This window comes from Oncorhynchus kisutch, linkage group LG14 (assembly GCF_002021735.2).
Source record: "Oncorhynchus kisutch isolate 150728-3 linkage group LG14, Okis_V2, whole genome shotgun sequence".
In the NCBI taxonomy this organism is placed as follows: Eukaryota; Metazoa; Chordata; class Actinopteri; order Salmoniformes; family Salmonidae; genus Oncorhynchus; species Oncorhynchus kisutch.
The window spans coordinates 63,422,201-63,437,651 of NC_034187.2; the positions used below are offsets into that span (position 1 = coordinate 63,422,201).

The 15,451-nt window shown below is 43.7% G+C and overlaps 1 protein-coding gene across 1 annotated transcript in view; it reads right to left on the reverse strand.

The window, feature by feature from the left end:
- Positions 1–291: 291 nt before the first annotated feature.
- Positions 292–15,451, reverse strand: part of LOC109904418 (transcription factor HIVEP3) — a 42,264-nt gene continuing 27,104 nt past the window's right edge. Inside the window, exons 3-7 of the mRNA XM_031788730.1 lie at positions 14,958–15,148; positions 5,748–5,923; positions 4,577–4,669; positions 3,155–4,482; positions 292–2,456 (exon numbers count right to left, since the gene is read on the reverse strand). Of these exons, the coding sequence (XP_031644590.1) occupies positions 1,704–2,456; positions 3,155–4,482; positions 4,577–4,669; positions 5,748–5,923; positions 14,958–15,148 (2,541 nt within the window). The 3' untranslated portion in view covers positions 292–1,703. The remainder of the gene's footprint in view (positions 2,457–3,154; positions 4,483–4,576; positions 4,670–5,747; positions 5,924–14,957; positions 15,149–15,451) is intronic.

Consider the following 15,451-nt stretch of genomic DNA (forward strand, 5'->3'; position numbering starts at 1 on the left):
TGAATTACAATTCTGAAGGGTTTGAATTGCTCCATACACTCTGACTGAGATATGTGTGCGTCTCACCTAGCTATGTTAAGATGAATGCACTAACTGTAAGTCGTTCTGGATCAGAGCATCTGCTGAAAAGCTCAAAAGTAAAAATGTACGAGACTAGTGAGGGACCAACACTAGCAGCCACAAGAGGGCGACATAAAATACTAGATATACTGTAGCACTGTTGAATGATGCTGCATTGAATTAAACAGAACCAAATGTGTAGATCGAAAGAAAAAATACACAGGGACACCATTTAATTATAAATCTGTAAAAACTCATTTTAATGGTAAAAGACACATGAAAACGACAAAAATGGAAACTGCTTCCTTTATAAAAACGACCTGTTATTACTGTGTTTATGGCAATAAATATAGACTGCATCATGTACAGCAGATGATCAAAACAAGATATATTTGTATGAATATTCAATGAGTGGAGTTAGCTTTTCTACCCCGAATGCGTGATCCTATTCCAAGATTTACTCTCAACGAGATAGTAGAAAATAAGATATTATTTTAACCCTGATTCTTCAAAACAGCCAGGCAGCATATAAAAAATGAACCATCTTTAAATATGGAATCCACAGTATGGAAAACGGTGCCACTGTCTGCCCCTTGGCCGTTGTTTTAGTTTTGTTGACGAAGCGGAGGTGAGGAGCGTCGGCCCACCGTTGTAAATTCTGCTGTTCTATCGCACGTGCAATGATGTTCGAGTGAAAAACAACAGTGTTCGTTATTTGCAGTAACTCCTTTGTTGTTGTAATATCGCACACGGACGTGCTGGTTTCACCATCAAGGATTCCAGCTTTAAAATCAACAAAAAATCACAGCCAATAAGAATAACATTCCAAGCCACAATCTTGACAGAAATTGCACTTCAAAATACTGGTCAGGGTGAGATGTCTAGTACCTTTCTATATTTGGTTGTACAGGAGTAGGATCTTCATTTGACCACACTTTTGTTGCCGAGACTTTCCCTGCACCGCAGGAAATGCAGATTAGCTTTTTGATTTACATAAATTCACTGTAACCCCACACTAACAAACGGTTATATTAACAGTATTGCACTTTTCATGTAGCCTCCTTCTGACCAGCCCACCCACAGATCAAATAACATTATAGTCTAAACGTTCAAATCCTGTTGCTGCAGGATCATTTTGCTGTGACAATATATGTCAAATGAAGACCTTACACCTGTACATCGTACAGTATAAAAACAGCAAGAGCAGTATAATGTATTATAGAGTTATCAAAGGGGTCGACGGGGGAATAGATTGACTAAATAAAATCTTTATCTACATTTCATTCCAGATCTCACAGAGGATAGTACCGAATTGCATAAGAGCACATCAATAATACATTAACAGCAATGCCATTAACCAAACGAAGAGAGTAAAAAAAGATTACAAAACATATACTGCATATTCAACATATCTATATATTATTCATATAATTACATAATCACATTATAGTCAGAAGCCGTACGCTCCCGAGTGCTCTTCTTGGATTCCTTTTGTCTTCTTCAGTCTCAAAACCAGAATTGTTTCTAGCTCTGCGATCATGGCTGTCTCTGAAATGGCACCGTATCCCCGATGTAGGAAATACGTTGCCATATCAGATGTCCCCAAGACAAGTCTGTTACACTGTTCCCTAAAGGTCCTCCTATCAGAGTTTAGTCTGGAAAGAAGGCGGCGCCTTTTGACCTTGGGTAGTCACTGGAAAAACACTTCCTTCTCTAAAGTGTGTATCTGTATCTCTTTCTGTGGGTGTGGTTCCCTTGGACAAAGTGCTCGTCCGGGTGCCTGTAGTGTGTGAGCTGCCTGCTACCTCTGTCCCAGTGAACAGTAGTTTAGTCTCTTCCCTTCGACTCAAACTCCCATGATTCTCTGGTCTCATGGTGCACACGTGTACATGGGCCATACCTGCCTTGTCTGGGAGAGGTGTTGACTGTCTGCACTTGGCCCCCGCCTCTCCCTCTCCTACCCTGTTGTCCTGGTAACTAGTGTGCATGCTAGTGCTAGGCCTAGCAGCCTCTTTCAGACTGTTCTGATGGTCCTTCAATGATGAAGGCCAACTAAGTGGCACTTCATCCAGTCCAGCTCTCCTGATCCTGGACCGGTCCATCTCTGAAGGGGTAGGGGTGTTCTGGGCTGTCATGGACTGGTCCATCCTTGCCGGAGTAGGAGTGTCCTTTGCTGCCACAGGGCTAGTCACCAAGCTGTAGAGTGGACTGGTCCTGGGCTGTACCATGTGGATCCCCCCAATGGGGATCAGCAGGTTGGCGGTCCTGGCTAGCTGCTGGGAGTGGAGAGGCAGGTGGCTGAGGACACCCCCTTGGCCCCCTCGGGATGGTCTAGTCCTGGGGGACAGGAGAGGGGGACGCAGCTCGTCATCCTCCTGAACAGAGTAGCTCTTCATCTGGGTGGGGATGAGGGGAAGGAAGGGTGTAAAGGTTTGAACCACAACACAACCAAACCACAACGGCAACATGACTTATGAAGAAACATACCATGGTTATGCATGGTGAGCTGACTGAGAAATTGACACAAATTTAGAGGCTGATGACACAGTCCCTGTGGTTACAGTCTAAGACATCTAATGATAGGTGTGTGTCTCGTTTTATCACCGACTGCCCAGAACAAATTGTTTGTGTCTATTTGGGATCTCTCGCATTATTTTTAGGTTTTGTGTTGTTGGTTTGGTTTGAATCAAATAAAACGACCCTTTTTCCTTTTCCTAGAAAGGTGTGACTTTAAAATAACCCTGAATGTACCCGCCTGCATATCTGTATTTGTTTTGGATGTTTATTTTACTTGAATGTGGCTGTTTAGCCCTCACAGGAACTGCTTTGTGTACAGAAAATGGTTTATTTTCATCTCTGAACCAAACCGACTAAACAAACAGAGACAGATCACATTGCAGGTGAGTGAGCAGCACTGTGGTTATCAAACCAGTCCGTCCCCACGTTATATCCATTAAATTCAATTATACAACAAAAATTCAAGCGAGCCAAACAGTCTTCCACAGCTACCTTGAACAAATATCAACAAGGTTGGAGACAAAGTGTGTCTGTGTTGTGTTCTAGGGTTGACAGAGAGAGACTGTGAAATACTCACCAGCCGTGCCTTGGAGCTTGTAGCTGTAGCAGGTCTGTCCCTGTGGGGATTTGAAGATGGGTCTCTGGGCAGACGGGTTCTGTGTTGAGCAGGGATGGTTACCTGAGGGGCAGAGGAGCCACCACTGGGGGACTTGGGCCTGATAGGTGAGAGGCCTCTTAGGGAGGACGGATGTCTCTCTAGGGAGGGGGAGACATGACAACCTAGCAGAGACAGAGAGGAGGGTGGGGAGGGGTGACAGGGGGCAGGGGACAGTTTATGACTAGGGGGCAGAGATGAGAGTGGTGGATGAGAGGGGTGGCAGGAGACAGCAGAAAGGTTATGCCTAGGGGAAGGGCAGCGAAGAGGAGACAGGTCCACTCTAGGGGATAGGGAGTGAGCAGGAGACAGGTGATGAGATGGAGATAGGGCTGGGGCTGGAGATGAGGACAGGCGGTGAGATGGAGATGAGGACAGGCGATGAGATGGAGATGAGGACAGGTGTTGAGATGGAGATGAGGACAGGCGATGAGATGGAGATAGGGCTGGGGCTGGAGATGAGGACAGGCGATGAGATGGAGATGGAGATAGGGCTGGGGCTGGAGATGAGGACAGGCGATGAGATGGAGATGGAGATAGGGCTGGGGCTGGAGATGAGGACAGGCGATGAGATGGAGATGGAGATAGGGCTGGGGCTGGAGATGAGGACAGGCGATGAGATGGAGATGGAGATAGGGCTGGGGCTGGAGATGAGGACAGGCGATGAGATGGAGATGGAGATAGGGCTGGAGATGAGGACAGGCGACGAGATGGAGATAGGGCTGGGGCTGGAGATGAGGACAGGCGATGAGATGGAGATGGAGATAGGGCTGGGGCTGGAGATGAGGACAGGCGACGAGATGGAGATGGAGATAGGGCTGGAGATGAGGACAGGCGATGAGATGGAGATGGAGATAGGGTTGGTGATGGACAGTGGCGTGGGGAGCGGTGACCAGCGCAGTCCAGGTGCCTCCTCCGGGAGAACAGAGCTCTCTTCTTGCTGGGGGAACCAGCAAGGTAACAGAGGCTTGGCTCCTGGGGATTCAGCCTCTGAGGCTGGCTGGGCTGGCTTGACCCAGATGGTCTGGTCCTGTCCCGGTCTGGTGTGGTTCTGTTCTGGTTTGGGGGTTTGGGTGGCTTCAGGTGGCTTGTGGAGGAAGGGTCTTCATGGGACCAGGACTCCTCTTCACCATCATCATCTTCATCATCATACTCGTTGTCATCGTCGTCTTCTTCAGTTTCGCTGACGTCAGAGTGTTGGTGCTCGCCCTGTCCTGTTTCTGGCCAGACTAAGCAGTCTTCACTGCCTCCTGAGAGGAAGGGGGGGAGTATGAGGCAACACAACACAGCAAAGTATTATTGGATACAGTAAGAGGTAGACACAGCAACATAACATTATCCTACCTTCCTCAGCCTCTTCCAGGGAAGAGCCAGTCATTGGCCCGTCATGGCATTTCTTCCCATGGGCCTTGGACTTCATGTGTTTAGTCAGGTTCCCTGGAACAACAGAGAACCATCACATTACCATCCCGAGACATCACTAACAACACACTGGATGAACAGAGATGTCAACTCCAAGCAGGTCAGCAGTACCCTTTCCTTAAAAATCTATTTTATAAGTGAGACCTGATTCCAATAAGGCAGCAATTCCAGTACCTATCCACCTATCTATATCCACTAGAAAGTTGCAGTCCTGTGACTTTCAGTAACCACAACAAGGCAGCAGTCCTGTGACTATCTGTAACCACAAGACAGCAATTCTGTGACTATCAGTAACCACAACAAGGCAGCAGTCCTGTGTCTATCTGTAACCACAACAAGGCAGCAGTCCTGTGATTATCTGTAACCACAACAAGGCAGCAGTCCTGTGTCTATCTGTAACCACAACAAGGCAGCAGTCCTGTGTCTATCTGTAACCACAAGGCAGCAGTCCTGTGTCTATCTGTAACCACAACAAGGCAGCAGTCCTGTGTCTATCTGTAACCACAACAAGGCAGCAGTCCTGTGTCTATCTGTAACCATAACAAGGCAGCAGTCCTGTAATTATCTGTAACCACAAAAAGGCAGCAGTCCTGTGTCTATCTGTAACCACAACAAGGCAGCAGTCCTGTGTCTATCTGTAACCACAACAAGGCAGCAGTCCTGTAATTATCTGTAACCACAACAAGGCAGCAGTCCTGTGTCTATCTGTAACCACAACAAGGCAGCAGTCCTGTGTCTATCTGTACCCATAACAAGGCAGCAGTCCTGTGTCTATATGTAACCACAACAAGGCAGCAGTCCTGTGTCTATCTGTAACCACAACAAGGCAGCAGTCCTGTGTCTATCTGTAACCACAACAAGGCAGCAGTGCTGTGAATATCTGTAACCACAACAAGGCAGCAGTGCTGTGAATATCTGTAACCACAACAAGGCAGCAGTCCTGTGTCTATCTGTAACCACAACAAGGCAGCAGTCCTGTGTCTATCTGTAACCACAACAAGGCAGCAGTCCTGTGTCTATCTGTAACCCCAAGGCAGCAGTCCTGTAAGTATCTGTAACCCCAAGGCAGCAGTCCTGTCTATCCATAGCTCACCTTTGGTTTTGAATGCAAAGTTGCAATGCTTGCAGACGTAGGGTCGTGAGTCAGTGTGCAGGCGGATGTGTTTACGCAGCATACTAGGCTTCTTACAGCGGATGCCACACTCCTCACACACATATCTGCCTCTGCCTCGACCCCGCACATACACGTACTCCTCACTAGACCTGTAGCTAAAAGGACAAGAGAGAGAGATACTTTGAATATATGCAGTGTAGTGTCATTTTATTATGTATAGGTAATGCTACCACCGTAAACCTTGTGACTTGATGCTAGTGCTCTTTCAATAACATCTAGGAATGGAGAGGAACCTGAGTGAACAGAGTTCCAAAAGTTGTGATCTTTTGAACTGAATCCCGGGTCCAATTTTTTGTGGTGAGTTCATTTCCACCCCTGATGAAACCAAGGGCCATATGTCTGAAATAAGCATTGGTTCTTTATACTGTATATAGCACCTGCACGCTGCTATAATGTTTCTATTTATCACTGTATCATTTTGGCTGGATAGGGGGTCCACCCATCTGTGTGTGTGTGTGTGTGTGTGTGTGTGTGTGTGTGTGTGTGTGTGTGTGTGTGTGTGTGTGTGTGTGTGTGTGTGTGTGTGTGCGCTTCTGGCCTGGAATGTGTTCTGGTTTGGGGTTATAAAAGCCCCTCTGTGTGAAGCTGAAGTGGGGGCACTGCAGTGGCACTCTAACACCCATCACCACCCTCTCACACCACCATCACCCAACCCCAGTCCAAACACAGAGAGCCTGCGACATCAGCCGGGGTTTGGAATAGCCAGCCAATAAAAACACATGGTTTGGAACAGCCAGCCAATAAAAACAGACCAGAGAGGGAGGGAAACCCTGGGCTCAGACCAGCTGCTCCAAATAAACAGAAAATAAAACACCTTTCTATTAATAGGAATGGTAATTACAATGATAGCTAACATGCTTAACGGTGTGTGTGTGTGTGTGTATGTGTGTGTGTTGATAGTTACATGGAGCATGCCTTTTCTGAAAAGCTCCTTAGGCTTGGACAGCCTGGGTGGCATTGATATTTGGCAGCATGGGCAGTGTACATAGGCTTACGGTTTGTGGCCTTCATATTGCAGGCCTGCCTAAGAGTAGAGCAAAACCACTGTCTAGGTACTGCTCTGTTTCAGATGTTATGGGCAGCGTAGCTGTGTGGCGGTGAATGAGCTTTTTGTTTCCTTATTAAGTGTCCTTGTATCAACAACCTTTGAAATGTTTGAATCCTTTATGATTTAATGTGGATTAAAATAAAGCATTTCAAATGTGTGTGTGTGTGTGTGTGTGTGTGTGTGTGTGTGTGTGTGTGTGTGTGTGTGTGTGTGTGTGTGTGTGTGTGTGTGTGTGTGTGAGTGAGTGTGTGTGTGTGTGTGTGTGTGTGTGTGTGTGTGTGTGTGTGTGTGTGTGTGTGTGTGTGTGTGTGTGTGTGTGTGTGTGTGTGTGTTTGTGTGTTGATGCATGAGTGTGTACGTGCCCACTGACATAAAATCCCACGTCGAACTGATATACAGCATGTAAGCACATTGAGGGCCACCAACCCACTCGCAATTCATAGTTTACTCTGACACCCATTCATAGATCCTGCCCCTAGCTTTATCTTCAGCGAGACAGCCTACACTAAATCCTCCCTCACTCAGCCCTCACTCCCCCGTAATGTAGCCATACGGAAAGTTCATTGTTTGACTTCCTCTGTCTTTCACTGCTTTGTTTTATCATCCCTCACACACACCAGCCCCAACAGATGGAGTTGGTGGGTTCAGAGCTCCACACAGCGCAGCCGGGAAGAGAGATGAGTCATTCCCAGCTAGCACATTGGGTTTCTTGGAAGTTGTGGGAACGTATGTTTTTGGTTTCACATTGGTTGTGGGAACGAAGCCATACGTCTCCTGACCGGTAAAACTGAACGATTTTAAAACGTTCTGAGAACAGAAGTAGAAATTTCACCTCTTCTGAGAACATTTTACTCTGGTTCCTTGAAGTTTTTCATTAACACTCTGATAACGGAAATAATAGGTTATTTGGAGGTTTTTGAATAACATCCTTTCACTGAATGTTACAATAAGATTTAATAACACACACTGCTAGTTAACTTTATTGAACTCCAAGCACAGATAGGACACACGGAAATTAATTTCTTTAGGCATTAATCATGCAAACACATACATGTTTTATTGTGACACAGCATCAGTGAGATTGGAACCCATAATCATATTTTTTCCAACCATGGAAAGAGTCTACTGCGCCACCAGGATGGAGCTAGCATGCCATGTTTTTTTACGGAAACATATCTGTTCATTTTAGTCTATTCAAACGGACCCCATTACAAAGGAAACAAGCACTCATTAAGATCAGGTTTAGCAAATGAGTGGGCGTGGCCAACACACCTGAACACACTTAACAAGAGATAGTTTTGATGATGCTGATGCTGAGAATGGAATGTATGAATTTCTAAATAACATGGTAAGAACATTCTCTGAACGTTACTTAAGTTTTCTAGTGATTTTTAAGGAACGTTTTCTTAACATTCTGAGCAGGGACGTCAAGCACCCATTATTTCAAAGGGGGCACGAAGTACATTAGGATGAAATGGGGGAGGTGTTCATTATGCCTACTAATCATTATGCCTAATTCTATGTCGCAAATGTCTATTTTTCTGCATAGGTTATCTAAGCATACCTCTTGACCTTCTCAATTGTCATTTTAATGAATGAAGCACATTTATTAATTTAATAACTTTTATGCCTTATGAGTTCACAACTGCCACACTGATATATAGTAGCATATCAATTGTATAAAATTGTGGAGTAACTACAATGGTGTTGATCCATCCTCAGTTTTCTTCTATCACAGACATTAAATTAACTGTTTTAAAGTCACCATTGGCATCTTTAAAGAAACCATTGGTTTCCTTCCTCTCTGGCAACTGAGTTAGGAAGGACGCCTGTATCTTTGATGTGACTGGGTGTATTATTACACCATCCAAAGTGTAATTAATAACTTCACCATGATCAGAGGGATATTTAATGACTGTTTTTTTAACACATCTACCAATAGGTGCCCTTCTTTGCGATGCATTGGAAAACCTCCCTGCTCTTTGTGGTTGAATCTGTGTTTGAAATGCAATGTTCGACAGAGGGACCTTACAGTTAATTGTATGTGTGGTGTACAGAGATGAGGTAGTCATTAAAAAAGCATGTTAAACATTATTATTGCATACAGAGCCCAAACAACTTATTATGTGAGCACATTTTTACTCCTGAACTTATTTAGGCCATAACAAAAGGGTTGAATACTGATTGACTCAAGACATTTCAGCTTTTCATTTTCAGTTCATTTGTAAACATTTTGAAAAACAATTCAATTTTGACATTATGGGGTTTCGGATCAATTTAACACAACAAACAAAATGAGGGAAAAGTCAAGGGGTGTGAATACCTTCTGAAAGCTCTGTTTTTATGCATAATCAATGAATATGGGACAGTAGGTGGAAATAGAATAAAGACACTCTTCCCCTCTGTTCCTCTCAGCTCTCGAGACAACTCACTCTGTGTAGGAGGTAGAACGTCAAAATTAACACGACGCCGATGGCAAAGCAACGCTTATAGTGGACCTGAGGTGTAAAATAGCTAGACAAGCTACTCTAACTTGTTTGATTGCCTGTAATGGCTTGGTAGATATATATGAGGTTGGAAGATTGGGAACCTATCTAGCTAGCTAGCTAAAGCCAACTTCATAAAATTGCTAGGTGGCTTTATTACGGAGAAAAAATACCACTGATATAATTATTTGATCAAACGTGTGCTTAAAATGAAGTTTAGTCATTAAAAACCCCTGTAGGTCTAAGCACTTAGATCACAATAGCTAACATATGGAATTGTTTTACGATGGTCATAAACTGTATCATTCAGCTATTTGATTTGGAATTTTAGAACCGCTGTAGGTATATTAGTTAGCTCAAATGGTTTGTTCTGGACAATCGGTTTTGTGGTTAAACCTCTTAGAAATTAGGACGTCTGCGTTAAAGAGTTCAGACGACTGCCGTAAAGCTTGTGGATGCCGTAGAGAAAAACACAGCTTTTACAAGCCCCCTATTATGGAATATGCACAAACTTTATATCGACGGAAAGAGGGGATAAAGCTGTAGCCTCTGCAATACTGTTTATAATCAAAATGACATCACTGTGTGAGGCACAGGTGCAACAATAGACCCTAGGGGGTTTTAATTCATCTAAAACAAAAACTAAAAAGGACAGTGCTGGCTGGTCACGTGCCCTTGTGCCGCCTATGAGAATCTGGTTCTGAGACGGAATGTATGTTTTTAAATAACATTCTTAGAACGTTCTATGAACGTTACTAAAGCCTGAACGTTCGCGGAACAATTTGAGAACATTACTTTAAATATAACCATGAGGAAACCTGTAAGAGACGTTACGCTGAAGTACTGAAATTCCCACAGAAGAATGTTGTTAGTTAACTTCTCTGAACTAAACTCAGCAAAAAAAGAAACATCCCTTTTTCAGGACCCTGTCTTTCAAAGATAATTAGTAAAAATCCAAATAACTTTACAGATCTTCATTGTTAAGGGTTTAAACACTGTTTCCCATGCTTGTTCAATGAACCATAAACAATTAATGAACATGCACCTGTGGAACTGTCCGCAATAGGCTGATTGAGGCTGGACTGAGGGCTTGTAGGCCTGTTTTAAGGCAGGTCCTCACCAGACATCACCGGCAACAACGTTGCCTACAAATCCACCGTTGCTGGATCATACAGGACTGGTAACAAGTGCTTTTGTCTCACCAGGGGTGATGGTCGGATTTGCGTTTATCGTCGAAGGAATGAGCATTAAACCGAGGCCTGTACTCTGGAGCGGGATCGATTTCGAGGTGGACGGTCCGTCATGGTCTGGCACGTGTGTCACAGCATCATAGGACTGAGCTTGTTGTCATTGCAGACAATCGCAACGCTGTGCATTACAGAGAAGACATCCTCCTTTCTTATGTGGTACCCTTCCTGCAGGCTTATCCTGACATGACCCTTCAGCATTACAATGCCACCAGCCATACTGCTCGTTCTGTGCGTGATTTCCTGCAAGACAGGAATGTCAGTGTTCTGCCATGGCCAGCGAAGAGCCTAGATCTCAATCCCATTGAGCACGTCTGGGAGCTGTTGGATCGGAGGGCTAGGGCCATTCCCCCCAGAAATAATGTCCGGGAACTTGCAGGTGCCTTGGTGGAAGAGTGGGGTAACATCTCACAGCAAGAACTGGCAAATTTGGTGCAGTCCATGAGGAGGAGATGCACTGTACTTAATGCAGCTGCAACCACACCAGATACTGACTGTTACTTTTGATTTTGACCCCCCCCCCTTGTTCAGGGACACATTATTCAATTTCTGTTAGTCACATGTCTGTGGAACTTGTTCAGTTTATGTCTCAGTTGTTGAATCTTGTTATGTTCATACAAATATTTACATGTTAAGTTTGCTGAAAATAAAAACAGTTGACAGTGAGATGACGTTTCTAGGAGGAGGAGCATGTAGGAGAATGTTCCTAGAACATTTCCAAAATTGAAATGAAATGTAAACATGTTTGAACGTTTAGGAAATGTTCTGTTAAATTAATGAAATAGCAAGAAAATTTAGATTTTTGGGGGCTCAAATTCCTTAAATGTGCTGAGAATGTTCCAAAGCCAAGCAACTGTCCTGCTCCATTCCCAGAAAGTTGTGGGATAATCACGGCCATAGGACAACCACGCTCTGACCAAACTCTAAGAAACATATGGTTCTCGGAATGTTATGTGCTAGCTGGGTTGTGACTGATGAGAAGAAGGAAGTCATGAAAAAAACAACAGGTTCCCAAGGGTACTCGGAAAGATGCAGAGGAACGCACAGATGGCACCTCAGTGGCACAATCACAGATAAGATAGAGGAGACCAAGTGTTCTCAGAAATTTCAGTTATGTCTGATTTATAACCCCAGTGTGATTCAATCTACCTGTGTGGATTAGCGTAAATGAACATAGACTATTCACGGTGTTCTCAATCTCTCGCAGCTCTTTCTCTTATCTGACACATCCTACATAAGTCCCATTATTAATATCAAACAACACTTTCTTCATCTAAGTATATACCTTCCTCTCTCTCCTCTGAAAATAGTATCCCTCTTATGTTCTCTACAAATACAGTTGAATTCAGAAGTGTACATATACCTTGGCCTAATACATTTAAACTCAGTTTTTCACAATTCCTGACATTTAATCCTAGTAAAAATTCCCTGTCTTAGGTCAGTTAGGATCACCACTTCATTTTAAGAATGTGAAATGTCAGAATAATAGTAGAGACAATGATTTATTTCAGCTTTTAATTCTTTCATCACATTCCCAGTGGGTCAGAAGTGTACATAAACTCAATTAGTATTTGGTAGCATTGCCTTTAAATTGTCTTGGGTCAAACATTTCGGGTAGCCTTCCACAAGCTTCCACAATAATTTGGATGAATATTGGCCCATTCCTCCTGACAGAGCTGGTGTAACTGAGTCAGGTTTGTAAGCCTCCTTGCTCGCACACGCTTTTTCAGTTCTGCCCACACATTTTCTATAGGATTGAGGTCAGGGCTTTGTGATGGCCACTCCAATACCTTGACTTTGTTGTCCTTAAGCCATTTTGCCACAACTTTGGAAGCATGCTTGGGGTCACTGTCCATTTGGAAGACCCATTTGAGACCAAGCTTTAACTTGGTCTCTTTAACTGATGTCTTGAGATGTCTTGAGATGTTGCTTCAGTATGTTCACTTAATAATTTTCCTCGTGATTTTTGTTTCATCAGACCAGAGGACGTTTCTCCAAAAAGTACGATCTTTGTCCCCATGTGCAGTTGCAAACCATAGTCTGGCTTTTTTATGGCGGTTTTGGAGCAGTGGCTTCTTCCTTGCTGAGTGGCCTTTCAGGTTATGTTGATATAAGACTCATTTTACTGTGGATATAGATTTGTATTTATTTATTTATTTTATTTTACCTTTATTTAACCAGGTAGGCTAGTTGAGAACAAGTTCTCATTTGCAACTGCGACCTGGCCAAGATAAAGCATAGCAGTGTGAGCAGACAACAAAGAGTTACACATGGAGTAAACAATTAACAAGTCAATAACACAGTAGAAAACAAAGGGGGAGTCTATATACAATGTGTGCAAAAGGCATGAGGAGGTAGGCAAATAATAACAATTTTGCAGATTAACACTGGAGTGATGAATGATCAGATGGTCATGTACAGGTAGAGATATTGGTGTGCAAAAGAGCAGAAAAGTAAATAAATAAAAACAGTATGGGGATGAGGTAGGTGAAAAAGGGTGGGCTATTTACCAATAGACTATGTACAGCTGCAGCGATCGGTTAGCTGCTCAGATAGCTGATGTTTGAAGTTGGTGAGGGAGATAAAAGTCTCCAACTTCAGCGATTTTTGCAATTCGTTCCAGTCACAGGCAGCAGAGTACTGGAACGAAAGGCGGCCAAATGAGGTGTTGGCTTTAGGGATGATCAGTGAGATACACCTGCTGGAGCGCGTGCTACGGATGGGTGTTGCCATCGTGACCAGTGAGCTGAGATAAGGCGGAGCTTTACCTAGCATGGACTTGTAGATGACCTGGAGCCAGTGGGTCTGGCGACGAATATGTAGCGAGGGCCAGCCGACAAGAGCATACAAGTCGCAGTGGTGGGTGGTATAAGGTGCTTTAGTGACAAAACGGATGGCACTGTGATAGACTGCATCCAGTTTGCTGAGTAGAGTGTTGGAAGCCATTTTGTAGATGACATCGCCGAAGTCGAGGATCGGTAGGATAGTCAGTTTTACTAGGGTAAGCTTGGCGGCGTGAGTGAAGGAGGCTTTGTTGCGGAATAGAAAGCCGACTCTTGATTTGATTTTCGATTGGAGATGTTTGATATGAGTCTGGAAGGAGAGTTTGCAGTCTAGCCAGACACCTAGGTACTTATAGACGTCCACATATTCTAGGTCGGAACCATCCAGGGTGGTGATGCTAGATACTTTGTAACTGTTTCCTCCAGCATCTACTCATGGTCCTTTGCTGTTGTTCCTGAGATTGATTTGCACTTTTCGCACCAAAGTACATTCATTTCTAGGAGACAGAACACATCTCCTTCTTGAGTGGTATGACGGCTGCATGGTCCCATGGTGTTTATACTTGCGTACTATTGTTTGTACAGATGAATGTGGTACCTTCAGGCGTTTGGAAATTGCTCCCAAGGATGAACCAGACAATTTTTGGGCTGATTTCTTTGATTGTCCCATGATGTCAAGCAAAGAGGCACTGAATTTGAAGGTAGGCCTTGAAATACATCCACAATTGACTCAAATTATGTCAATTAGCCTATCAGAAGCTTCTAAAGCCATAACATAATTTTCTGGAATTTTCCAAGCTGTTTAAAGGCACAGTCAACTTAGTGTATGTAAACTTCTGACTCACTGGAATTGTGATACAGTGAATTATAAGTGCAATAATCTGTATGTAAACAATTGTTGTAAAATGTAATTGTGTCATGCACAAAGTAGATGTCCTAACCGACAAGTAAAAACTATATTTTGTTGACAAGAAATGTGTGGAGTGGTTGAAAAACAAGTTTTAATTACTCCAACCTAAGTGTATGTAAATTTCTGACTTCAACTGTAGATACATGATTTTTTGTGCATCTTCGTTCATGTGTAAGTTCTCATTCATTCAATCAATCCCCATCTAAAATGGGAATGAAATCAGCCACTCCTCCCCTCTACAGCTGAATGACCAGAACCATTGACTGTGTTGGGTGTAAGTGAGCCTCTACAGGGTACAGTAGAGGAAGCTGGGTAGTTGTTGGTCATTTCCTGGCTAGGGACACTCAACAGACGGGCTCTGTTGGTGTAGTCAGACAGCCAACCCTTAGCCCCTCATGTCCTGCAGAGGGGAACGACAACACTTCCCAGCACGACACAATCGACACGGAGACCAAATACCCTCACTGTCTGTGACTAGTAGCTTACAGTACACATGTACCATGGTTTGCACTGTGCAGAGACACACTTGTAAGGCTGAGTATAGTTTCTAATGTCTTTATGAATATAAAGCTAATGAAGCTTTGCATCTTTAAATGATGTAATATTGTGGAGTGCTATTTCAATTCTAAAATGTAATCAGTCATAGACTACTCACCCTCCCTCACAGATCCAGATTCGTGGTGCAGGTTCTCTACATTTGCTGGTTGACTGGGCTTCCTCTTCTTTTTCCTTCTCTTCCTTCTCTTCCTCCTCCTCTCGTTCTTTCTTTGGCTCCTTGTCCTCTGCGGACTGCTCTTGCTCTGTTGTCTCAACACGGTGGCTGTCGCCGGGCAGAGTGGCATGTACCTACACTCGAGAGAGACATGTAGGGCAAATTCACCAACCCTGCTCCAGCAACATCAGGCCAAGGAGACAGGGATGGGAAGAATTCATCATAACTTATATGTTTCAGTACTTATCTAAATTATACTGTAGCATTACAATTTACAATATTGACCTACACGCTTCAAATGAGAATTAGGGCCAAAATGTAAGACTGTATTGGGTCAAAAACAAAATATAGTATGAAAGACTACAACACATAGTACAGTATGGGACAAGGTCAAATAACTACATACAGTACTTCCTATTTCACATTGGCCATTCTAT